Genomic DNA, 27,445 nt, shown 5'->3' with positions numbered 1-27,445 from the left:
ATCCATCTCAAAGCAGGTCAAAAGGCCTTTATGTCACTTCGTGCTAGCCCCTATTTCAAAATGGTTCAGAAAGCCCTTTCCAGAGGGCAGCAGCCCCACACCTAGCAGGCTGAGGCAGTTCTGAGTAGCCATGCAAGAAGCTTCTTTTCTCCTTGCGTAGCTGCTTCTTTTTTTGTTTCGATTTAAACTGAGGGGTGATACCAAGGCATGTACCCTGACATGACACCAGGATTTGAGGTTTTCATTGTATGGAGTCAGTGCAGTTGTTTGATTAGTTACTAAGATAGAAGGAGTCCTGAATAAACAGGTACAAGGCAGCGCATCAAACAACCAAAAGGTATTTTCATGCTGTGTCTCAATGTTGTAGATCTTTCTGTAGTGGATATGGTATTCACATCCTTAAACTTGCTAGGAGAGGGCCTGTCTGAGTCCTCTCACTGAGGTCTCACAGACTATGAATCATTTAAATTCTTGACTGGACTCATCAGCCTTATTGCAGATATTTGCTCTCTCCTGAATGCTGGCTCAGGGTGATATAAGCAGGTCGTTCCCTGAAAAGCTGCTCTTTTGTCAAGGTCTGTAAAGCAAAATTTACAGAATCACAGAATCAGTCACAGAATGAGGTTTGAAGGGAGCTCCGGAGGTCATCTGGTCCAACCCCCCTGCTCAAGTAGGACCACCTAGGGCCAGTTGCCCAGGACCACATCCAGGCAGCTTTTGAATATCTCCAAGGATGGAAACTCCACACCCTCTCTGGGCAACCTGTGCCAGTGCTTGGTCACCCTCACAGTGAAATAGTGTTTCCTGACATACAGAGGGTTTGTGATTGTTTGTGCCTGTTGCCTCTAGTCCTGTCACTGGGCACCACTGAAAGGAGTCTGGCTCCATCCTCTTTGCACCCTCCATTCAGATATTTATATACATTGATGAGATCTCCCTGAGCCTTCTCTTCTCCACGCTGAACAGTCCCAGCTCTTTCAGCCTTTCCTCATAGGAGAGATGCTCCAGTCCCTTCATCAAATTAATGGTCCTCCACTGGACTCTCTCCCCAGTAGAGGTTTTACAATAAACCTTCTCATAATTGGCCAAGCTGAGGAAGGACTGTATTTATTTCTTGCTTTCCAAGAAAGAAGCATTGGCCAACACCAGCCTTGTCTAAGAAAGTGTCATAACTTTCTTCTTCTAACATATGCCTTCTAGCTTTGCACACTCTGGGGTCTTTTGTAGAGGAAAAATGAGCTAATTTCAGAGCTGAATGGACTTCATTATGATCAAATAAGCTTTTCTGAACTTTCAAATATTTTGGCAAACTTAACTTGGCTAATTGACCTTGCTTTCATCTGAGGCACTGGCATCCCGTGCAGGAGCAGGGGTAGGTCCCAGTTTTGCCCTCCCATGCAGGGGTGGCTCGTGATGCCTGCCTGCTGTGCCGTGCCAGGGGACACGCACAGAGAGGCACCTTCCCACCCTGCTCTTCCCACTTGCAGCACAAACACCTGCAGCTCTGCCACTCGCTGCCCGGGGTTCACAGGCACCGTAAGTGTGTGGCCATTTGAGATCTTCTCTGTTGTCAGATATCCACTCCCTTTCACCCCTGAGGAAAAGGTGGCAGGTTAGGTCCAGCCTCTTCCTCTGACTGTCCTGGGCCACATCTCTACAACACCATGAGGAACAGCGCAGCACGCTCCAGGTGAGAGTCGAGCGAGTGGGCAGGACCAGGTCTGGGCAGTTACTACTTCGGATCCCCAAAGCAGTTCTGCTGCATTTGTACACTGTTGGGTTGAAGCTATTAAGCAGAGGTTTCAGCTGGAGTTGTGAAAGACTGTGATAAGCTCCTGGAAAAAATGTAAAATCTCCTTCATGTGAGGTTTATAATGACAAGTTAAAAATGACCTGTCAGGAAGATGTATGGATACCTGATCCTGCATCAGTGCTGGGCAGTTTCAGGTCCAAATTTTTTCCACCCTGCCGTTTCTACAATACCTACCTAAGAGCTTCCTATCTCCACTAGGAATCAGTCCTTAGGTTGAAATTCTCCAGTCTCAGCTTCCTTACTGCACAGCCATGCATAGGCCCGTTGAACCTGAATAAAATCACTTCCAGCACTAGTGCTTGTAGTTACTTCTGACTCATCTCATATGGGCAGCACACATCAGGATGGCACCATGCCCCCTGGCTCATGCAGCAATCCCAGCCCACCACCACCACCTCAGTGATGTTGCTTGAGCCTACACTCTCCTTCTCATACAGAGAATGACCTTAAAGAGACCATTTCACCCCTCTTGCACCTGTTTCACATTTGCCTTGATTTATTGATCACAAATCCAAGTGCAGGAAGGAAATATTTTCATACTACTTTGTAAACTTTTCATGTCACCTTGTAAGTTTCTATGTGTATTGATGTGTTATTACAGAAAACATAGCTCTTGTTGGGGAGCTCACAACTACTTCTGGCCTGGTAATCAGAAAAGAATATTGCAGGAGGGAGAGTCTACCAGATGCTCCAGAATACTTTGAAGATTGATTGCAAATATTTTTTTTGTTTAGATTGAGCTGACTTTAGATTAATTAGAACTGCAGTTAATAAACAGTGAATGACTTTATGCTGAATGTTGCTGCCAGTTACTTCATTTAACTGTGCTCACAGTGAGAGTATTAAAAAAGATCTTATGGGAATCATTACATTCCCTCACTGTGAAAGGATTTCTTCTTGTTTATCTTATATACTCTTACTGCCAGTTCAGGCATTCAGCTTTTAAAAAGTTCCCCATCACTTTCTTGGCCTGACACTGCCAATTCTCAACCACTGTCACCACCCTATTACCAAAAATGTGTACAAAGGCTGCCATTCATATCTTTAGAACGCTGCCTTTTTATTATTTAGCTGTGATATTACAGTTACTACTACAATACTATTACAGTAGTCCCAGTGTCTATCATGATAGTAACATTTCTGATATGCAAATACCAATAAAGCAATATCACAGCCTGAAGTGGTTACATCATTTCCTATGATCCCCTGGTTAGGACCCAAACCTTGGAGCAATGATATCTGTATTCTCACACTCATGCCCCCTCTGCTCTCTTGGGCCTGTCTTCAAACATTTGCGTCCTTCAGTTTAGTCATTTGTGAAACAGAGACAATGACACCTTTGTAGACCTTCTTTATAATGTTTGTGAAAAGCTTTGAAATACCGAGTTTAAAAGACACTAGCAAAACCCAAAGTAAAGTTAGGAGGCTCTAAATGGCCTGGTGACAGGGGAAGAAAAAACCCAGACTGTAGGCATGATAAAAGATTAGAAACAAAAGCTGTCTAAAACAGTCTTGCCACCCGGCATTCACCAGGCTTTTGTTTAGCTGTCCCAGAGATCTGCTAGACTCGTGCCCAGGGTAGTTGGACTCTGGGAAACCCAAGCCCATTGTGCCCATACTCCAACCTGGCCAGCTGTAAGCCAGCTGTGGTCTGCAAGCTAGGTCACCATGTCCAAGCTGAGATATCCTGTGTTAGCACGATCATGCACCTTTCAGGTCAGAGCTTGGCCATATTCAGTTAGCTCAAAGGACTCTTGGACTGTCTACACCAGCACAAATACACCTGGCCATATTCAGTGTATTCCCCATCTCCAGGCAGGTGTGGTTATTGTTAAACCTCTCACTGTAATAATTTTGCATCTCACAAATACTAGGCCCCTATTTACCTCTGTTCACAAACTTGTTTCCCCACAGTCCTTGTTCTTTAGGAAAGGGAGTTACAGGTTGCTGCATCAGAAGGGACTCATGGATTCTCAACAGAGCTGACAAAAATGCATTTTGCCTCCCTGGGGATCAGAGGTCTGACTATTTCTGCTATTGGAGGGGAGGGCAAAAGGCAGAGGTAGGACAAAGACTGGGAGGAGAGCCCTCATTACTTATCCTGCCATTGGAAGAGGCCCTAAGCTCAACAACTCCTGCCCTCTTGCTCATCTCTGCTGAAGACCATGGTGGCAAGCCAAGGAGAAGAACCTCTAACCGACCAAGCAGGCTGCAGAGCCTTTTTGCTGCCACTAGACATGTGCTGCCGTTGATAATGCTCTGCTCTGCCTATGCAGCTGGCCCCGACTGAAGCCTACCTCTACAAACAGCACTATCCGCCTCCAGTGCCCCCCCAGCTCTCGCCGTGAGTGTGGGCCCTGGAGGCACTGGCAGCCATGGCTGCGGGTGTAGAGGAGCTGCTGTTGTCCTTGTGGTCTAAACCTTTGTCTCTGATAGGACTTAATGCCAACTTCATCTGAGAAGAGCTTTAGAAGATCTGTGCAAGCAATTAGAGGATGAACCACCTCCAAGGAAACTTTCTCTCTAACCCTTATTAGTAGTTAGAGGTTGGCCACAAAGCAAGTAGCTTTACATTCTCAGACTTGCAGACACCATTATGATGGACACCCTGACAGGAGCCAATTCAAAACAGATACACGGCACTTTGTTTGGTAACGTGGGTGCACTGGTTTGCGTGAGGTACTAGCGCTGCAACTCTGTACTGGATTGACATGGCTTTATCTTTCCTAAGCACTGGTCTTTAAGAGATTAAAAAAGAATTTTTTTTAATCTAAAGCCAAAATAACTTGATTTTGACAAGACTTCAAATTGCCCTGAAACCAAAACCAGACAATCTATGAACGTTTAGAAATGAACTCTGTTATGAAAAGTCATTTATGTTTAGGGGGTTTAAAAATATTATTATTGACATCTCATGCAGTAGTGTAGCAATGCTGTCTCACAGGACATGTAATGTTGTACAATACCTTCAATATTCTATGAGCTGATTCTCATGTTTTATTTTATATATGGACAGCTGCGTCTTAGTCAAGGCAGAAACTCTTATTTTATGGATTGGGAGGTCTTCTGTTTGTACTGTGACACATTTTTTACAGAATATTTCAACAGAATTTCCATTCCATGGGAAGTTTCAGACTGTTTTCATTCTGAAGGAGAGCAATTTGCAAAGTGACAATATTTTCCATGACATGGAAATCCCAGCTTTTAACTCATTCTTGTCCCAAAGCAAGGAACTGTGTGGGTGACTCCTTCCATCCCACTCCCAGCTCCAATGCCAATCCGGTCACTTCCTGCATTACTTACTATTGCTTTTCAGCTCAGGATTTATGTCTCCAAGGTTAGCAGGTATAACTCTGAGTACAGGGCTAGGAGGAAGATTTCATGAAATGAGCATGCCATTTTTTTAGAGGTGGCTCTCTTCAGATCAGAATGACACTCTAAAGCTAAAGTCACAGCCCCAGATTAAATATATATCGTGCGTGACCAAGCCCTGCATTTTCCAGGTCACAATAGTTATTATGACCTGGTCTTGAAGGGAGTTGGGTCCCAAGTTGTACAACTATCTTGCAGATCCTTTTATTTGCATGAACAGCTTCATCTGTAATCATACATGTACCATCTGCAAAGTCCTGTTTGCAATTCACATAAATTATTAATTCACAGCTTAAGCTGCACATTTCCTCTATTAGTCACATTTCTTAGAGGCTTCTCATTACTGCAGCATATGGAAGTCCTCTTTCCCTATGGTGCTGTGCAGTGATTAATTGTGGGAATCAAAAGGTATGTAAAAGACATAATTTAGGACCAAACTCAACATAGAAATCTCCCTAGCACAAACCTCAAGCAAGCAGTAGAGTTACTGAAAGTTTGTATTACTGCAAGCTTTTTCAGTGTTTCAAGACAATGTATTTTCAGCTTGCCCAATACCAAATGGACAACAGGAGTCTGAGAACTGTTTGTAGGGATTAATGACTAGCTGGGAGGAGCTGATGGCTCAAACGCAGTTGAGGGCCGTTAATCGTGGACAGTCATTAATTCTCAGGCAACGCCCAGTGTCAGAGTTGTTACTCTTATGAATTGTTGTTCAAAATCATGTGTATGAATGTTTTTAGGGTTAGGTAGTTATAGTCAGCATGTATGGGGCATTTCTAGAAAATTAACGCTTTGTATGTTAGGCAGATTGCTTATGTCAGCTCTCCCCATGGCTCTCATTTGCTAATATAATTTATTTTGGATGATGGATTGTGGCTTATGTTCTTATACACTCCCAGTACAGGACATTTAACTCACATCTATTGATTTTTCAACAGCTTCCCTGTCCGTTTGTGTGTGTGTGTCCCTGCGTTTTAAGACAGTGTATTGCAGAAGACAAACTCCATGTTGATACATCTGACATGACTTGTAAAAAACAAAGGAAAGAATTTTAGGTAAATCACAAATGAAAGGGAAAACCTCCCAGGATGTTGCAGGTTATGTGAGTATGCAAGAAAAGGACAAAGGAATGTAGAGCAAACTGCTGACAACAGCCATACCTGCAAGGTATTCTTAAGTCAATTGCAAACATGCAGACGCATGCCTGTCGGACATGCTGCAAACTTCTCCAAGATGGGTACAGGACTGGTAAAAATGTGCAAGTTCAAAGAACTATGAGAAGCTCAGGAAAATGATGCTGGCATATGAACTAGTTTTCTTATCAGGCCTCCAATTAAAACCTTGCCAATGATAGATAACCTATATCTATTTTTATGGGTTGTATGAAATGAAGATGTAGTTTCAGTTCCATTCTCAGCAAAGGCCTATTTGCATCACATAAGTCATCATCAGAGAAGATGTTAATATGACTTCCTTGTGGGGAAGCCAAGACCTAAAGGACTATGGAAAATGAAGCTTCCTTTTCCTATTAGAGTTGTTTTCTCCAGGTTGAGTTGGAAAGATATTGGTAGTGAAACACAAAACATATTCCTGTCCTATGTATGTCTCCCAGGTGTCTCAGCATGCCTAGTTAACACCTTTCACAAGTGCAATATCCATTTTTAACGGTCCTTTTAAGGAAAGAAAAATCTATTGTTTTCTTGAATATGACTACTAAAGCCAGCAAGCAGACATATAAAACAGAGAGCACATGAGCAGCTGCAGATGTAATCCAGGCAGCCAAAAGACTAGTGCGAGCATATTCTTCTCAACCTCAAAGCCTGCCAGAGGACATCCATCCTCTCCTCTCCTCCCTTTCAAAACACCCTTTGCCATCTTGCAGATCTGTTTATTTTCCCTACAAATCCCTAGGTTCTGATGGGTTTTCCTGAAATAAGAAAGTAAAACCCAAATTACTGGTGGGAGGACTTAGAAGTCCTACTGAGATCGAGGTTCTGTAAGAACATACCAGTCTCCAGTATGAGCTTATTACTAATCTTGCCTCACATTGTGCTGTCTCTGAGGGCAGAGCATTTTAGAAGCATTAGATTGCTCTGCAGGGAGAACTTTTATCTTATGCATGTGGAAAACAGAAGAGTCAGGGAAAGAAGTAAGGAAAGAGTTTAATTCTCAGATAAAACTGGGTACTTAAGTCACCCTTATAAAACATAGAGACATCCATGCAAATTTGAGAGTTGTATATTTCCATGATAGGGAAACTGCCTCATCTGCAGATGCAGCAGAGTATTTTATGCACACCTGTTTGACTGCACAACAGCTTAGATCCTTGATCTTGCAATGAACTCTTCATAAGCAGGTCCCTGTGCGTAGGTGCTTATTTTTGATAATGTAGCCTCTAAGTCTCTCTTCAGAATAGTTTTAAGGTTTCCATGAACTTTGCTCAAAAATGTGCCAAAAGACTTCCAAGTAACAAACATGCTTTTGCAATTTACTGAAACTTTCCCCTTGTGTTCCAGAGAAGCAACCTCCCCATTACTCACCAGAGAGACACATGAGCCAAGGAGGAAGGAAAGGGAATCAGCTAGTAAAAACAGGCAATTCCCTTCTTTAGTGTCTACACTTAGTCATTAAATAAAAAATAGAAGTGAAATCCAAACTTTTTTTTTCCAAATGGGTCATTGCCTCAGTGAAGATTGAATAGATGAGGACTATTGGTATCTTGGTTTTGATCAGAACTTTTTGTAATCAGTTGCTTTTTCAAAATAATACTGCTGCACTTCATACCGTAGCAGGAGCTGTTGTGCATTTGAGGTACTCTGCATCTTTCCAAAGGAATGCAGTCTCCCAAGTATATCTTTTTACACTTCTTTAAATGACTGGTGAACTATATTACCCAATAAGCAAGGGGGTTGGGGTATTTTTGCCAGATATTAATTTTACTTGGAAAAAATTGAGTCAAGGCCAAGGCACAAAGTTCAGATCTAAATCAAATTTATTTTCCTCTGAAGTTAGAGTGTGTTGCAGCCTGAGGTTTCCAACTGACTCTTTTTAAAAATGGACTTTTACAAACTTGCAGTGTTGAGCTTGCTTGGGTTCTAGGCTCGGTTCAATTGGGAATTGTAAAATCAGTTTTTGCAAGCTATGTCACATGGAAGGACAAGCACAGGAGATCATAATGTCTCTTCTAGCCTTAAGAATATGGCAATGAAGTAGAAGTTGTATTTTCAAAGGAAAATGTCAGTTGATACATGATGAAATGGTAATTCCTGTTCATTTCACACTACAATGTATTCAAGGCCCGAGAGTGATATTCAAACCTTACTTCCTGCAAGACAGTAGTGTACTTAGTAACACACTGGGTAGTATGAGTTGTACACTTGTAACTCATGAATCCCCCCTGCAATTTTTCAAGAGTAGTCAGCGGTAGGTAGCAAAAACCAAGCACATGACTCCTTTTTCTTGAGTTATTCTCTGAAACCTTTCTCCACAAGATCACTGGAAAGATTTTGGGGGGGTACCTCCTGTATGCTTGCTACATCAAAGTGTAGAAATCCATAAAATAATCAGCGTTACATTGTCAGGGAAGTGTTCTTTCCATGCATCGTGGCCAGAGCAAATTCTGAAAGGCTTTATGGTGCCAAAGCAGTTGAAATAAATTGAAAAATGGCTATATTTAGCCATCCCCCCAGATTTCAGTTTCTGAGTATCATTCGGCTGCAGATGAAGGTGCAGAAGAACTCACAATCATGGGTCAAGTTATTGTAAATCAGCTGAGTCCCAGGAAATACCTGGCTGTACACTTCCAATTTGGCCAAACACAGGGTAGTATGGCTTAGTTTAGCCATCTTTCCCTGCAGGCAAAGCTACGTCAAATTGCCTTATATTTTCCATGGGCTAGAAGCATTCACACTGGATTTACCACGTCTCAGCTGACAGATAGTAACTTATTAAACATCAGTATGCCGATGAGGATTTTGAGCCCACAAGATTTCTGAGGCTTTGAAAAGAAATAATTTCTAAAGTATGCTACAGAACTTTCACCTACACTGCTAGCTATACATTCGCAAATGCTTTGTGGGTATAAGGTGCCGTATTTGCAAACTCAAGCAGACGTGGCACTTCAGCCTCTTTCTCTCCTCCCTCCTGCTCTCACGAATTATCATCCTATTGAAACAAGCAGGCTATTTGGCACAGTTGTAAGTGTGGTTACATAACAAAGCCAAAAAAAGCGGCTCCCACAAATCCAAACCACAGACTAAGTCCAGTTTTAGAAGATAATACGTACAGTAGTGACAATGAGAATTATGCCATAAGAAGGAACAACTCTCTGACTCCATTGCCCACAGTAATTATGTTTAAAGGCTCATATGTAAATAGTCCAAAATACAATAAAAATTGAGTATAATAGTCAGGATGGCATTTTCCATTCATATCTTTTTCCCACACCTACAAGCCCAAACTGGAGGTAAGCAAACTAGTTTGTACTGGGCATTCCTTCACTAATGTAAGAGCTGCCTCTGGAAGCAGTACTAACAGCATTCTGTGTTTATATACACAAAAAGATGATGGAAGAAGGAAAAGGAAGAAAGGATGTAGGCTTCAGAACTAGCATGTCTTGAACTTCTTGTGGAAGAGTCAAAAAAGTGCACCTATAGAGTCTTAAGAAGTCTTTGCTGGCCCAAAATACCATTTGACTCCTTTCTGAGGCACACATATCTTAGAGGCAGATGCACAGCCACATTCCTGTGCTTGCAGGCATCGAGTAACAAGTGTTTGGAGATTTTTGGTAGGTGAAACATTATTTTTCTCACTTTATTTGGGAAATGCTTCTCATTACTACCTTTTCCAGCAGTTTGAAATGAGTCATAAAAGAACTGGCTGATTGTCAGATAAGCTGCCTACACGGGGCTCCCAAAGCATGTATCCTCCAGTGGAACTCGACAATCGGCTAGAGATTCTTCACTGTTTATATTTGTTTTGTAACTTTGCATTATGAGGACAAGAATGAAAATGAAAAGCTATGTGCTTTGTTAATGGGAACTAGAACAAGAACGACATGGTTTTGGCTAAACTTGAATAGAACAGTAGTTGAGAATACAATCAGTGAAAAGAACAAGAACTTTCAGATGCTGTAAATTGTGATATTCACAGGCTTAACAAAGTGTCACACGTGTCTTGAGGTTCTGGCCCTATTATGCGTACTTATGTTTTAGTCCCAATGGTTGATGTAGGAAAAAATGCGTAGCTACCATTTTATGAAATACTTGATAGAACTGGAATTGATTATGAATGACGAGAAACAGAAGTGGGTTTCAGACACTCCAGAAATAGAGTCACAGCTCTCGTTTAAAAAAAAAAACAAGAAAAAAAAAACCCAACAAATAAAGCAACCCAATCCCCCAACCCTAAAGCTAAGTTGAAGCATATGAAACACAAGAACTAATTCCTTATTTTTACACTAACAGTTGTCTTCGATATGTTGGCAGGTTGAGTGTTGGGTAAGGACTAGCCAGCCTTGTCCAGGACACAATTTCTGATGTTTCTTGAGTCTACAGAACTCTTTGTCTGTGAGAACAATTCACAGAATGAACAAATAGAAAATAGAGTGTGGCTGCGTAACCATTTTAGACCAGAATCTTCTACTGGACAGGAGACCGATAGGGAATTAATACCTGTAAGGTTTTCACTGAAAGTGGTCAAAAAGAGAAAGCACACTGGCTGAACAAGGTACATGCCCTACAGATCTTATGCATAGGATTGAACACTTAGGAGTGGCTGATGGAGTGAAACCAACATACCACTTTTCTGGTTTGATCAGGACATTATCAAGCCCAAGTTCCTCCTTTCACCACTGCTCTCTCAGTGCTTTGCAGCTTTCTCACCAAACAGGTATGCTTCTAAAAAGAACCTCCTCTCTGGAAAGTTCACTCACCTTAGGAGAACAGAAATACTCATTCATTAATGTCTTAACCAGCAGCCCAACTACCTGATGTTAATTGTCATCAACATGTAAATTCCAAACTGCCCACACTGATAAGAAGTTCATCATGGTTCAGAGATGTCTTGAGACCAATGAATCAGACAGACAGAAATCACTCTTTAAAAAGTGTAGCACAATTACAACCAGAATATTTCGTTCACTACGTAAAACAGCTCATCAAGCCAGACAGTTTAATTAAGATGTTAGACTGAAGCCCTGGAATCTGTAAAGAATCATCAATATACAGGACTGGCAAGATCAAGTAAACCCACACAGGAAAAAATGTTCCATCTTTCAACAGATACCATTACCTGTTTCATCACTTCTGGATGATCCCATCCCATATACATATGGCAAAGCTCAAGAAAAGTGGTAAAAAAATAGAGCCATAAACTATGAAACAGTTCTGTGGCTTTCTGTATTGGTAACAGTGCAGAAGAAGTTTGTCTGCCAAAGATGGAAATAGCCAGTGCCTCAGTCAGAGAGATTCACCTATCAAGCTCCTTGAAAAATAAGTAGTTTTTCCACTCCTCGGGAAGGAAACACTATCCCCTGAAGATGTCTGCAATTGCCATCTCATTTCTGGGCAAAACTATTGAAAACGCAGTAACCAGAAAGTGCCAACAGCATACAACTGCCAGATTTCTGGAGGCCTTGCAGTCAGGGTTCGCATCAGGACACAGAATAGAGGCTGTCTTTATTGCCACTCAGGCTACCACTAACATAGAGAAAAGCCTGATACTCCCATAAAAAGCCATATGCAGGGGTGCAATAAGCCACAAAATGCTGGATACAGAAAGAGGTGACCCTACACTGTGGTACCTGCAATGTCTTCTTTGAAGCAGAGCTCAGAATGACATGTAATTGTATCTTCTGTACAGGCCTTCACCTGCATGTTATCCTTTTTCTTTAATAGCTACACAAGATTGCTGGTGGATACTCCAAGGTGGCAGAGGCACAGCTGATAACACTGCAGGGACACTTACTCTCAACAGCTACAGCTATTACTATTATTGAAAAGACAGAACACATACAGGAATTCAGCTCTGATAAAGCATGGCTGGCTGGCTCAAGCTGAACTTAGGCAAGACTGAATCAGTGTTGGTCAGAAAATGCTTTGAACGGCCTGAAAATACTCCCAAAACCTTCAGAGTTGAGCTATCACAGTCACGTGGTGAACCAGGGCACTGACTGATGCCCTGCTAGGTGTGGATGGCCAGAGGGCATCTCTTGCCTCCTTTGCTCTGCTGGAAAACTTGTTCCTTACTCCTTAGTGAAGATCAACCCATGCCTTGGTCAGATCCAAATTTAGGCAGCTTCATTTGCTGTAGCTAAACAATTTTTAAGCATTAACAGACTTCCTCTGTCCTTTTTCTCATGGACTCAGACCACTGTGTCAAGATGCCCTTCCAGAAGCTTTGGAAGCTGGTGTGAAAACTTGCTCCTAATTTCTAAAGCAGCCGATGGGCTAAACCCCAGAAACTAAAATGTATACTGATCAACAAGCCTCTTCAGCTGCTTTATCCTCTGGGACAACGCAATCACAATGCAGCTAAGCCTTCCACCACATCATGGCCCTTGTCTCAAATAAAACCCAAACAACTTTCCTGCCCTGCAAAGAACTCTACCCTAAGCACTTTTTTTTAAAATGAGTATGGGCAATGTACCAATGTACCAAATGTACCAGAAACAACATTTTTGTGCCATTCTGGTGATACAGAACAGCTGGAATGGACCTTGAATGATTTGACAACCTGGGATCTAAGCTGGCTTCTCCCCTTTTCCTTCTATTTTCTTTTAAACAGTCCCCCAAGCAGTTCTGAAGAGGAACTCCTCTTGCATACTGTATACTAATCACCGTTTGTGTGCTCCTCAGAATTAAGCACTGACTTCATTGCGTGGAAAGTCTTTAAAAAAATGTGGAGGTGTGTGGGGGGGAAGTCATTTCCAAGCGACATTCCAAGCCCCTCCTTCTCCCTGGCTCCGAGGAGTAATTACTCAGCTGGAAAATGAAACAACGCTGCTATTTTAGTGTGGCTTAGGACCTTGGGCCTGGTTTCATGTTTCAGATTAATGCTTTCTGTGCCTTTTGGAAATTCAGAATAGCAGAAAAGCCACCCTTCAGAAAGAGCTGCATCCTATAGATGCAAGGCATTCTGGAGACATGTATGACTTGCTGCCCCTTTCCTATTTTGCTGTGTCCCATTGAGACACATAGCTATTTTCCCTCCCACTTGAATGAACTTCTAACCTGCATCTACAAAGCCACATCTGTTCTTCCTGACCCTCTGTCCCGGGTCTCTGGTTGCTCTGTGATGAACACTTAGTATACTTTGTTGCAACACACTAATAAAGCAAAACAGACTAAACCAAACTGTTTAAAAATGAAGTACCAACATAAGCCACTTCAAGTCAACTGAAAAATCTCGTCTTATGGTATCTTATGATCCTACCTAATTCTAGTCTTAGTAGGACACGGCTGGCTAGAATCTCAGATCTTTAAAAAAGGAGCTGAAATGCTTTCTTCAGCATATTCTTTACTATTTCAAGAAGCAACATGTAAGTGCTTCAGTTAGTTCTACCACTTCTTATATTCCAGTGTGGTGGTCGCTCCAAGAATATGGACACATCAGGGCAGCGGTGAGATGCCACGCAAGGGGAACTTTGACATAACCTATCAGTCTGAGGAACAAATTGAAGCAAGGTACCACTTTACAGAAACAAGACGTTGTGTATGTATCCTGTTTTTATTCCTCCTCAATATTGAACTTACCTATTTATGGGATCAGTATCGCTGTCTATCACCACAATGTGCAAATGCTATCTCTAAAAATTAGCTAAATGCCTAGATTTCATGTTGTTTCTGGTACATTTGGTATATTGGTACATTGCCCATACTCATTTTAACCACTTTACAGAAACAAGACGGTGTGAGACCAAAGTTTGGAAACTGAGAACAATTTCCAGATTGTGAGAATAAAGTAAAGAATAAAAGAATAAAAGCTTCCAAAAGCAACGTGATCAAGGAATTATCAACAGCTAAGGAAAAAATTATTAGAACACTGACTCAATAACTTGTCTTTATAATAACAAATCAGAATGAAATAAACTATGAGCTCTGTGAATATCTGTATCCTAATTTCCACACCTTTAAAGGATTACAGAAAGAAATGGATATCATTTTAATAGCATTCTATAATCTATCTGCTCCTTTATTTGTATATTCTAGAAATGGTTTAACATTTAACATAGGAATTGCCAGATCCACTCAGACACAAGGTCCATTTAGACCAGAATACTGCCATTTAAGTGTCCAGCAGGAAATATTTCAGCAAAGGGCACAAGAAGCCTCACAAAAAAAAAAAAAAAAGCCAGACGTGATATACTTTGTAGCCTTACTTTCCACCCCAGCTCTCCATACACTCTCCTCCTCATCACTTAATAAAAGATGAGGGTCCTTTGCAAAAGTCTGCATGCTCTTCAATGTACCAACAATAACAATCCATACTGCTATAAATTCTTTCAGCAAAAGTAAGACAGTTTATTAATAAAGCATGAGAAGAATGAATTCCCTGTGGGAATGTCCTACCCTGTGGGTAGGACATTCACCTATAAATCCCACGTACACGGTTGCCAGCAGTAACAGTTCATAGCAACTAGACTGTGCAGCATCAGATCCCACCGTCTGCCCTCTGCTGAGAATATTATTGACCAGGTGATTGTCTCTGTTTGTGAAGTCTGGGAACGTTTTCAATAGTGCAAAAGCAGACACACAGACACACCTCAGGTCTACCATATGTGTAGAACAAATACCTGGCTGGTTCTGCAAAGTTCAGAGCTCTTAAAAATTCTGGCAACATGCATTTCACTTCTGCTTTACTAAGGAAAGCATACATTTTATAGGGAAAGTACAAAAGTGAAACCTCACTACTTCAAATAATTCCTTCATACTTCAAGAATTCTAATAATTCAAAATGATTCATTGATCTCTAACAGGCTGCCTAGAGATGATCACAGAGACTCCTACAAAGCTTTGCATATTGTCACATTCTTCCTCCTGGTGATAAGATATCCAGAGGTGGAAATTGCCATCCCTTAGCTCCTTAACAGTCAACAGAAATTAGTCTCCAAAAAACAAATTATCACTCTTTTCCTTATGAAAAGCCATGGTAACTCACTCACAGCAATAATAGGACTAGTTCGCCACGCAAGTACATAAACCCCTCCCTGTTCTTTTTGATGTCGCGCATCCAAGTTACTCTTTCAAATCCCCCAAACAATTCAGCCCTATCTGATAGCAGTCATAAGAGAAAGTGAAAAGCTGTGCTTCCTCAGGTAAGCTCTAATTTTAAATCCCGCAGATGCCACAAGGGTCGTCTTGTTCTTTGAATGACATAGGGCACTGTTGCCACCAAAGTGGTGCCATCACTTCTTCCTATGTGTTGCTGAGTCTCCACAGGTACTGCATAAAAACTTCCTTCAATCACAGCTATCTTGCAAGAACTTCAGCTGGAACTTCTTCTGTCAACACTGAACTTGGGGTTTAGCCTTTGTTTAGTGAAAAAACTCCGGAAATATTATTACACTCTGTCTACCTCCAGAAAATGGTGAGACTTTGAACTTTATTATATTTCCTGAAGTCTTCCAGGACCTACCATAAATTGCTGCTTCAGGGAGCTGTTCCAAGAACTACGAACCAGGTTTCTAGAGAATAATGCAATATAGTGGCAAAGTGACTGGCGCAGGGACATAAAGTACAGGGACAGCTGAAAAAAGATGGCTGTTGTTCACTGTTGTTCCTTGTACTAATAGTATGAGTTCATATCTCTAGCCAAAGCCACAACAGTTAATAGGTTTCTTTTTCAACACAAATATGTTCACTTGGGGAGAGAATATATAAATATTTTCTAGCAAGCATGGAACTTTACTCCAGAAAAAATTACTTCCTTCCTTGAAGCCATGAGAGATTTCATGAGATTTTCCAATCCCATGCCCTAGCCTAGCAAGCTAAGAAACACACAAATCCTTAGAACAAATAAAACAAGAGGCATCAAGTTACATAATTATTTAATAAAACACTTAAATAAAAGTTGAGAGTATTAGGCACAATTTTGTAATAACTTGGTCAGTTAACTATAGCTTTTGACTCAACACCTTTTATTTAATATTTTCTCTGTTTTCCACACTGTGGAAAATAGCACAACTATTTTTATTCAAGATCACTGAAATTGGAGACAATTTCTGCTGCAGCATGTGAAAAAGAAGGAAATAAATCCTGATCTTCAGTTTCTGAATGATAGGGCACCGCTTTAAACACTTCCTGTTTGGGCCCTGCATGCCCAAATTGTTTCTCTGGCATTTTGTCTGACATAGGTGAACGAAACAGTCTGAGGAATCCAAGCCTGAAGTTTTCTAACACCAAACAAATGTTACAGCCAGTAGAAGGTCTGGATCCTAAAAACTGAGCTTCATCCAAAACAAGTTTAGGGATTGAAAAAAAGAAAATCTATTGAATCTTTTCACAGAAAGTTTTAAAACAAAATCCAACAAAAAATTTAAAATTAAATTTTGTTTGGTTTTTTGCTCACTTCACCCTGCTATGGAATGTAACAAGTTTAGTAGAGTTATGGGGATGTTCCTTCCTTTACTATTTTCATGTCTACTGTTTCACTTACTCAACAAACTTCCTTCCAATTGGGAAACTTAGGGAGCAACAAAGCATCATGACTGTGGTGCCCTTAAGAGTCATGAAGTTACAGAGTAGGAAATAAGCTCTTTGTATGTGAAGATATCTGGATGTTATAAAATTTTGTGGTACTCTTTCTTAAAAGGAGGAAAAAAATAAAAATGTAAAAACAACTGTTTGCCCCTTATTTTTAAATGAAAATTCATTTCATGTCAAGCCCCATGATGGAATTGCAACAGCATTCTAATATTTGGTTTTAATTAGCTTTCTATTTTTTCGCCTGCTCTGTTCACTGCTCTATCAGAGCTGGTGTGCATGAGTTTTTCTTGCAAGAACTTGGACATAGTGGCTGAAGACATTTGAGGATCAGGACAGATTTTACCTTTTAAAAGTGAAGTGGTAGAAGCTAGGACAGTGTTATCTACCAGAGCAGGGCTCATTCGCCTGTGGCACTGACAGATTTCCAGTGTGTTGGGGTAATTCCCTGATTAATTTCCTAACAATTGCTTTGTCTGCTTTTCTCCCATATTTGTGTAGCTACTTTCTTCTGTCACCTGTATGTCCTTCCCCTTTTTGCTTTGTCTGTCTTCACCATCTCTTTGGTCTCAGATGGGTATTCCTCACTCTTTATCAATGCACTTCCTTCAATACAAGGAACTTTACTGGTGCCAGCATTAGTTATCTGTGTTTAAAACACCTACAGAGAAAAAAATATTTAATAGAGTTTCTCCCTTTGTGCTGATTGTGAAATGCAAAATATTCCTCCTCAGCAACACAGCCCAAGGTCTCAGTACTACCACTTTTTCATATCCATCTCAATTCCTTGCTGCAAGAATTCTACCTAAAAATTTATTAATCCCTTGCTTGTGTCTTCTTATTTCTCTCCAAAAAGGAAATAACCTATTTCAAGAGACTCCTCACCGCCCAGGAGTCATGACAAATTCAGCCCTGGGGAGGAGCGGTGGCTCCACATTAGCCAAAGTATACACTGAAATGCTGTTCTGGTGCTTATGGTTTCCAAAGAAGTGTCATGTGGCAAAGATGTCACTTGGTACTTGATAGTTTAATCAAACCCTCAGGGGTAGCAGACATTAATTATCTTGTAGTCCAAAAACATTATTCCCTTCCCAAAGTGACATCATTTCAGTATGACAAATGCATCTCCTTTCACTTTTCTGACTGGAAAGCTAACACCAAATAATTCATCAACAGTATCATTTTTTCTTTAATGGCATTGTTGCTCGGGTGGAAAACATTGCACAAACGAAGAATATTGCCATGAGCACAGAGGCGAAAGTCAGGCCTCTGAAGTAGATTGAAGCCTCTCCCATCATGCCATCTTTTCCTTAGCAGGTGTTAAGCAGCAAGTTATTCTCAGTTCCCACTCATCTGTTGGAAACTAACCTTGACATTGGTTTCCTTTCACCCATTTACAGATGTTTACCTCTCTGTGAGGTGACTTTTCAGGTGCCAAGTGCTTGATGTCCTCCTTGGGTTTCCATTTAAAAGTGCTCTGCTGAGGTGTAAACTTACTCCAGTTTGCAAGGAGACTTTAATTCAAATGGGCATAAACGTTTTGATTATAGTCAGAGGGCCAGGCTGGTGCTGAGGTTTTGCACTCACCTTTAACAAATGGTTTTGTTTACTGCCTGGCCAGATGATAATTTTGTCTGGCTACACTCAAGAGACATCAGCATTTCTAAAGCATCTCTAGCTATCTAGGAAAAAAGCCAGACTCTAGCAGTCACTCTCTTCTGGCAGAAGCATTAAAATCTGGTATTCGATTAAGTTTCAGGTTTATGACTCGGAGAAGGCACTCCTCAGGGGCAGTTTCGGCATGGAGCAGGCAGGTGTGTTCATCCCCAGGCCCATGACCTGCAAGTGCTGCTGCCGGCAGACCTCCTGCGCAGGGTAGCGCTGGCGCTGGAAAGCCAAAGCAGCCCTCAGGGCCCTGCCAGCACCCCCCCCGGGGCTCCCCCTCCCTGCCCAGGGCCCAGGAACCCATTTCATTATCCCCTGGAGCCACCAGTCCCTGCCCCAGCGGCACCGCAGCAGGGCCCGTCTCCCATTCCCCACAACCCTGCCCTGCCCGGCCATGGGCCCCACGTCCTGGCCCAGCCTCAGCCTGTCCCTAGGAAGGTGCCTGATGCCCGGAGCCGGGGCTGCCCCAGTGCCCCCTGGCTGCCTGCTCCTGGCTGGGGCGGCGGGACGGATCCGGCTGCCAGGCCTGGCAGCAGTATGCAGTACCACAATCAGCAGTGTCCAAAAGGGAGGCTCTTGCCAGCAGCCCGTCAGGCAACAAAAGCACCCTGCCACCATTTTAGCTGAGGAAAACAGAAAGAGCTCTTGGAGCTGCTGTAAACCGGTGACAGCTACCAGCACGGCTTTCATTTATTTCTGTGAATGTCCTTAGATGCAGCAATTGCTATGCAAGTGGTACGTTTCATTGCAGTCAGCTCAGTTTTTGCTTTTAGCTGGAAATTTGTTGGATGGCAAGGGTGATTTCAGAGTGGCTGGTGAACTACGGTTTGCTGGAAATGGCCATTTCAGCGGTCATGGTCCACTGTGCCTGGGCCAGCACCCCTGCACGAGATCGGCAGCTGTCATCCCAGTGGAGACCCTGCAGTAAAGGGTCAATTTGGGAATGACACCTCTTGGGATGACTGCCCCTCCTATATGTAGCGAGGCTGTGAGAGAACGTCTGACTCCCAAGAGCAATGCAAAGCTGTCACACACGCTCCTCCGGAAAGCTGGGCCCTCAGCAAGCGCACAGGCGTTTAAAGCAGGTGCAAGAGTGGGGTTAGATGGTATTTACAGATGGCTGTGTGTAGAGCAGGCAGGCAAGAGAGACACAGCACCTGCTCCCAAGGAGTACTGCAGCTTCTGGCAGGGGTGTGCAGACTCTGCATGGTTCCTCGGTGGGATGCTTGGGAAGAAACGAAGCGTGAGACAGAGGAAGCAGGAGACACAACAGAGAGAGAGACTCTTAGTCATAAAGCTAGCAAGGGGTGAATGAAAGCAGGGTGGAAATGACAGATTTTTGTCTTGACGTACAAACACAGGGATTTCCCCCTTTCACGTGGAAGTGAGAGCTTGGCCATGTGTGGCCAGATATTGGCATAGAGTTTCATATCCCCCAGATTCACCCCCTCATATGAGCATTCTTTGTACCACAGACCTGTGTTGCTCTCCGACACATTGGCTTTTCTCCACGCAGCTGGCAGATAATGTAATACCATGGGGGCCACTTAGTTTCACACTGTTTTTGTCCCCTGCCCCCGCCTTTCAGAGTGATGGTACAGAGTCATGGAGAGAAGAAAGGGCAAATACAATGAATCAGAGCTTTCTCCAGCAATTCTACTCTGCACGCCAGCTCGGAAGGGTTGGGAGAGAATTTCCTCTCCTGCATGGTGCCATTTTCTCCTCATCCGTATCTGAAGGTTTGTCTCAAGTTGCAATCCTATCATCTCACAACCTGCAGTTTTACCTTCACTTGTGCCTTATTGTGCAATATTGTAAACACAATCTTGCTCATTTGACCTGCATACATGACTTTAGCTCTACTGGACTTCTAACTCAAGCCTGTGCCATCTGTGGCATAAACATGCTACTTCCATGTGCTACCTAGTTGCACACTAATAGTCCTCTGTCTAGGAAGCCACTACACTGACTCACACAGGGTTTATTTACAAGGTACATTGCAGGCAGATGTTTCGGCACTCCGAGCCGACTGGAAGCTGTGTAGCCATGTTAGAGAAGTGTTAAGCCACAGCTGCAGGTTTATGAGTTGGGCTCTGCACCCTGCTAACTACAGTCACAGCTCAGAGCACAAGCAGAGGGGGCTCACTCTGCTGGTGAGTGACAACATAGCTATAGATATAGGTATAAGGAAGTGAATAATAATAAGAAAAGCCACATACAAAAATTTGCTGGAATGAAGACGTCTGATATGTTTAACTTTGTTGAAGAGTATAAAGTTCAAAGACGGCAACTGCAACTTTACGAAATCCAGCAATGAGGAAGTAAACATGTATCACTGTATAAGGTTATTAATCATAGCTGGATCAAAGGTCCTGTTTAAAATGAACAGGATAAGGTAATAAAGACTATCTGTGGAAAGTGAAACATCACAAAGAAGCAATCAAATGGTTTATCAAAATAATTGATTTTTGGATGACAGCTTGATCTGCATTAGTAGGGGAAAAAACGTGGTTTCTGACATTAGCACCTATAGGTCAAAACAGTCTGAAGTTTATCCTCTGTTTTATGAGACTGAGTCAAATTATGTGCAACAAGCCTCAGATATGGATAAAAATCCAGTGTCAGAGGATACCAGGGCAAGGTATCCTCTGAGCCCTCAGAGTCTTCCTGGCAACTGCCATGCTCAGTCCTCAGACCATCGCTGGTGGTTCATATTCCCTCACCTTTCTTCCCCCTCAGGCTTCCCAGCACTTGCTTCTGTCATTACCGATTAGGGTATGTTTAATGTTCAGGTGACCTAAGTTGCTCCCTCATGGCTGGTAGCCACCTTCTCCGCACCCTCAGCTAAGATGGAATATTTTACAACAGATGAAAAGTGTGCATGTATCATCTGGACCTTGAGATTTACTTATACCCCTCCAGAGATGTTTCAAGGTGAGCTATTTTACTTTACCCTAAACTTGAACAGAAGCATGCATTTAGATACAGACTTATCTCATTCTGTCTTAGGGAAAAGAATAACAGAGGGACAGGATAACAGAAACTAATGTGTGCACCATCTTACCTGTGCTTGTTATTACCGTAAGATTTAACTAGTCCTAAACTTTTCAGGTCCCTCAGCACCTGGAAGAGGAAGTGCAGTCTGCCTTCCTTCCATGTCCTGACTCTACCTTATAGCCTCAAGGCTGATGCTTTTAAATCTTAAAGTCCTTTTCTCCTAATTTTCTTCCCCAGGGTCTCCTTCCCCTTGCAGACTCACCTGTAATGCACATCAGGAAATGGTGGTAAGCCCACAAGTCTCAACACTTGAATTACTAGCCAGGCATCAGCAAGTATCTGCCAACACCAACTACATATCTGCAGGAAGGAAGGGGTAAAACCATCTTAGACTGAAATCACCACCTGCCCAGCTGTAGCTCACAGCATGGTATAAGTAAAAAGGCAAAACATACATATAACGTGCCAAAAAAAGTCTGTCTTACCACTTAGTTGTACATGGCAACTAAGGGAGCCCATACATGGTAAAAATCAGTTTAATGTAGGAAGTCCTCTTATGTGATGAGGGAGCTATAATGTAGTGTACTGTCTTTACATTTTTCTATGTACTTAAAGGATATGCATCTGGAATGGTTCCACATTTTCAGTGTATAAAATCTAATTTTGTGTTTACTATTCAACAGAAGCCAAATTAATTCAGTGTCCTGCATCAACAACATACTTTGATAATCAAATTATGTATTTAATACTATCCCATAGAACACGAACTCTGACAGGTCCAGTCTCCTCTCAGCCCCCAGTGAAGTCCACAGTCTCATTCAGTCTTGGTTGAGACTTGAAGAACTGCACGTAGTAAAATGGTGCATGCAGAGGGAGGGCAGGAGAGCTGCAGCCTGCAGCTAGAGGGAAGGAAACAAAGCATCGTAGGTATGGAACAGATCTCTAGGCACCATCCAATCCATTTGCCCACCTTATTACTTCTTCTAGTTTTTGACACAGGCTTGGAAATTTATATTATTCCACTCTTCTTTACCGTATTTGAAGATTTAAATCCCTCCTCAATTTGGTTATTTGCCATAGGTATGTTTTGGGTTCCTATCCTCTTAAAAGCAAAATAAAACAACAAATCACATATCCTAAGTATTGTTCAATCCCTCCTGGGGTCAAGCAGTCTCGCAGAGCAAGCTATTGCACAGGGAGGACTACGTGATGTGCAGACTCCATCTGCCCCTGAAGTGTGTGTGCAGCACCGGGCCAGCAGCGTGCTGAGCCGCGGCTCCGTTCCACGGAGACACTTTCCACGTTTATTGTTCTTGATTAGAAAAACATTCCAAATTTTAGAATTGACATTTAAGACTGAATAAAGTTCCAGTTTGGTTTTATCAGGGCAAACTTTAAAATAGATTGTCTATTAGCCTTTGTTACTATATTTCTTTTACGAGTGTGAGTGGGAAGAGCATTAAGGAAGGCCATAAATCAGATGCATACTTCTGGTGAGTGCAGGAAATCCGTTAACCTTTATGTTTCATAGAAATAGGAATAAATGTGGATTTATTCATATTGTCTATGTTTTCCCGAAACATCACCCGAGGAGGCATTTCCAGAAGCAAAATGATCAGAAGAAGAAAACAAAGACAACAAAAAAAATCCCCCAAAAACACAGTGATGCCTAAAGCACCAATTAAAAGCCATTGCCTCCTACTCATATAAGACAGAAGAAGAGACAAAAAAACCCCTGCATTTTTATTTTATTTTGGTTTTTTGGGTTGGGTGTGGGGGATAAAGAAAGAAAAACAAAAAAACCACACCATGGTATTGAGACTTGAGACAATTCTCTTAACACCGATAGCGTGCAAGCATGTCCATTGGAAAATAATCTGCCCTTAGTGACTAACTCCCAGCAGAAAACCTGGCTGCTTGCCAAAATGTAAATATCCCTTCATGTATGCAGGAAATCATTTACAGCAAACCCAGAGCTGGTCTAGCAGGATGGGAGAATCTGAGCAGTGCACCATCCATATATTCTTATTGGAATAGGTTAAAAGGCGCTCACAGCAGCAAGTTATGGATGACACCAGTGAGAATTTAAGCATGCAGCATAATGGTAAAGCAATTAATAAGAGCAGTTGCTAACAGTTGCACAATGGAGGAGTGTTTTAAAATTCCTGTGCTCTTTAACAATAATATGGAGAGACGCTGTGAAAGGGGAAAAAAAAGCCTGGCATGGAAGGGACATTCCTTCAGTTCCTCTCAAAAGTTTGAAAAACCTCTGGATAGGAAAATAGTATTGAGCAGCCAATTCTTTCCACATTTGGCTGAGCCCAATGCCCAAAATACACAGAACACTACTTCACTTTGAAAGGATTGCAATACTCCTATCTGAGTCATCTGAAAGCAAATAAAATGAGACCTAAACAAATAAACCTAATTGTGCACGGAAACAAATCCAGCTCTCCAGCTTGGCCATGGCTTTGTTTTTGTTAGTTTAAAGCCTGCATATGCAGTTTTAGTGGCATCAGGAGTTATACAAATATTGACAACAAATTGCCAAATGTTGTTTTTTTCCCCTCAGTGCACAGTGTGAAGAAGCTGGGGGAATGCTTCTAGGAACCTTCCCTAGTGCACTGAACCAAATCACAGCTTGATGGGATCCGCTCCAGCCTCTTCTCTGAAGGGTAGACACTAATGAGATTGAGCTTGTTGATTGCTATCGTCAAAGACTTTTATTTTTCAGTCGTGAACTCTGCTGAACACAAACCCAGGCTTTCGAAACGTGGCTCAAATGTTTGCACCATAGCCAGGGCATTGTCACATGCTCTGTCCTCCACCCCGTGATTTGTTGCTAGTTTGTGTCATCCTTAACCTGCTTCTCGTGGTTCGGCCAGGAGAGAAACAACAATGACAAGTGAGAAAACCAAGCTGCTCTCCAACATCCTTCCTTTAAAATGCTATTGCCACTTGCTGGTTGTGGAGAAGGGGCAGTTGTCTTGAGATAGAAATCACTTATAAAATCCTGCTGTCATCTGTCAAAGGTAGATTTTGATCAAGTTGGTCTGAATCCTTAGCAGCTCACAAGGAGAAATGAGAATATGTCAAATCCTGATCTGTCACAAGCCGAAGTTAGCAAAAATATATTTACATTTGAATTTTAAATGAAGCCCAGACTTTCCTCTGGCACAGAGCCAATGAAACAACACATTTTCTTCTTTTTCTTTGCCTCACGTTCACAGGACACCTACAACTTTTATTATTCTAGCTGGCTGGATAACGAGGTTTCCATTTTGCAAAAACATAAACTTTTAATCCCAGGTTAAAAAGGAAGAATTTTAGAATTGAACAAAGACCCTGAGAGTTTTCACAGAAATCAGACTCATGCACCCTCCCCAAAAGCCCAACGGTTAAGACACTTATCTACAATACTGGAGAGATGAATTCATATTCCTATTTTTTCTGATTCATCCTGAGAACTTAGAACTTGGCCTTGTACATCTCAAAGATTACCCAACTACCAGGTTATTGAACACTCTGCAATGAACTTGTCTCTCTTTCTCTCTTTTTTATCAGAAATTGCATGCTACACATAAGAAACTCCCCTAAGAATTTCATCACAAGTACTGAATTTCCAGGAAGAGTTTTAGGTTTTAGGTTTAACATCTCCAGCAAAATGTTCTTGACTAATTGTACATCTCTTAGCTTTCACTATTATAACATCCACTCTTCAGTTATTATAGCATTATATACTCAGTATATTCAGTAAGACCTCAGTATATTCAGTAAGAAATTAATGCAGAAGCATCTACATAAGCTTTCTGTATTACATTTCTTATCACGGTGCAAGTGTCCCTAAGCACTTGCACAGTAAAGGGTGAATCATTAAATCAGTGGAAGGAAGGCATAGTGGAAAGGCATGAGAACTTGTGGGTTTGTGAGAAAGTGGAGGAAAAAAGATCCTCTCTATTTCACTAACTCTGGACCTTCATAAAAAAACAACACAATGCTTGGGACTGTTCGTGCTGTGAGCAAACACTGAAATATGACAAGGCATCAAGGCATGTTGCGTTACATGATATTCAGGCAGCTGCTGTGATGGCAGTTTCAATCCACCAACTGGTGCAACGAAACAAATCTGCAATGTAAAAGCTAGATTTCCACCAAAATATTTCATTAATATTACATGCATGTAAGTCAGGGAACTCAGACTACTAATCCCCACAGCTACCCTAAGTCAGCCCTGGAGGACAAAGCAACAACGCAGCTGCACAGATAGGGTCTCAGAAGGTATTCTAGGTTTCAGTTTGCCGACTGGAGCATGCAAAATTTCTCTAACAATGTTTTGTTAGTCTATTTTCTTTGAAAATTGTTGAAGGGGGAAAATACCCATTGCTTTTCTGTGGAATGCAACTATGAAATGACTGCACACCAACACATGAAGATAGCCAGATATAGCCAAATTTATATGAACACCTACTAGTGGAAAGTCCCGCCCTGTGCAACAGAACTCAGCAACATGCTTTAGGTCAGAGGAGGAGAAGAGAGCTGAATCTTCTTCTGTCCTTGATTGCAGTTTGGACGCCAATGAACTTCATGGCATATGCCACCCTTGAATCCTGGCCTGCACTAAAAACAGTCCCATCCCTCTCTGAAGCCCCACCAGCCAGTCTGTCAGCACAGAGGATGGGTTGCCATAAGCCCTTGCAAGAGGTGCAGACCCATTGTGCACAGCTCCAGAGCCTTGCTTGCCCCATCTCAGCTGAAATACCTTGCAGGTCCCACACCATGGGGGAGGGAGAATGACCTATCACCAAAAGTCACCACCAAGGCAGGAGAATGACATACTTCCTAGTGAAATAAGAGAGCAAGCAGGAGGGCAGGTTTTGTCTGATTTAGCAAAGCACCTTCTCTTCATGGAGAGATCCATTCAAGCCGCTTTCAAATTTCCAGAGATTAAAGCAACAGGGAATGAGGAGAAATAGAAAGGAAAGCAGCATCTGAAGCTGCCCGTAAAACAGGGCAATGTATGTCTGGATAACAGATTACTGGACATAAAGGGCACCTCACCAGCCTGCTCTCTCCCCACCTCTTCTGTCTCTCTCTCTTTCTCACATACTCACCCACTCTTCCTTGGGCTGAGCACCTTCTTGAGCACTGAGGCAAGTCAATTAAAACCAAATAAAAACTATAAATATCACACATAGGAAGGAGACTGCCCTCCCAACACTGACAGCTGCTACTGCCAACCTGAACTGCACAGGGGCACCGAGTGTCGTCCCTCCTGACCCTCCCTCCCACCAGCTCCCTCACCCGACAGCTCCCAAGACGTGGAAATTTCAGTCTCCCAGCGCAGCATACAAACTGCCCCTGAGCATGACAAGGCAAACTGTAATTTTCCACCCTGGCTGCCGTTGTGGGTGGTCACATTGGTGTATGCTCGCATCTGCGCAGTGCTCGACGCTGTGGAGTGTACAAACTGTTCCATATGGCACGCGGAGGGAAATGTCCCGTGCAGAGAGAGACATGCTAGCAATACGTTACAAAGCTGTATTTAGCAGTCACGTTACCATATAGAGCTCCTGGTCTGTATTCGACTTGGCACATCTGAATTATTATAAGGATAAATGAGAAAAATCATACTCCTCAGTTCATGAAAACGTAGGAAGAGTGGCTACTAGCAAGTCTGTGTGCTTTATTTCGTGGTTTTACCTGTCGCCCTTCTGCTTGGTATTTGCCACATGTTTAACTGTTTCTTAACAATCTTCACTGTTCTGTCTAAGGAGCTTTTACTCCTTCCTCTTAGCTTTCTAGGCCACCTACTTGTTTAATATCTGATCTTCTCATGCAATTATTTGACTGCTATTTCTGAGACACTTTGTCAAGTTATTTACCTTGCTGAAGTGAC

The 27,445-nt window shown here is 42.2% G+C and overlaps 2 protein-coding genes across 10 annotated transcripts in view; one reads left to right on the top strand and one right to left on the bottom strand.

The window, feature by feature from the left end:
• LOC143159361 (uncharacterized) overlaps nucleotides 1–27,445 on the top strand; it is an 80,901-nt gene that overhangs the window by 32,843 nt on the left and 20,613 nt on the right. Inside the window, exons 2-3 of one of the 4 annotated variants that reach the window (XR_012995165.1) lie at nucleotides 13,765–13,869; nucleotides 14,084–14,290. Coding sequence is in view for 2 of the 4 variants with exons in the window: in XM_076336064.1 (XP_076192179.1) it covers nucleotides 13,765–13,897 (133 nt within the window). In the remaining 2 variants the exon portion in view is untranslated. Of the gene's footprint in view, nucleotides 1–13,764; nucleotides 13,898–14,083; nucleotides 14,291–21,786; nucleotides 21,837–27,445 lie in introns of those variants that run through there. The other 3 variants (XR_012995164.1, XM_076336065.1, XM_076336064.1) reach the window with 3 other exon arrangements.
• RBPJ (recombination signal binding protein for immunoglobulin kappa J region) overlaps nucleotides 1–27,445 on the bottom strand; it is a 162,799-nt gene that overhangs the window by 121,208 nt on the left and 14,146 nt on the right. The window lies entirely within an intron of this gene.

Source organism: Aptenodytes patagonicus, chromosome 4 (assembly GCF_965638725.1).
Source record: "Aptenodytes patagonicus chromosome 4, bAptPat1.pri.cur, whole genome shotgun sequence".
NCBI classification, from domain to species: Eukaryota; Metazoa; Chordata; class Aves; order Sphenisciformes; family Spheniscidae; genus Aptenodytes; species Aptenodytes patagonicus.
Note: the sequence above shows the minus strand (reverse complement) of the source record. Positions and strands in the feature narration are given on the sequence as shown.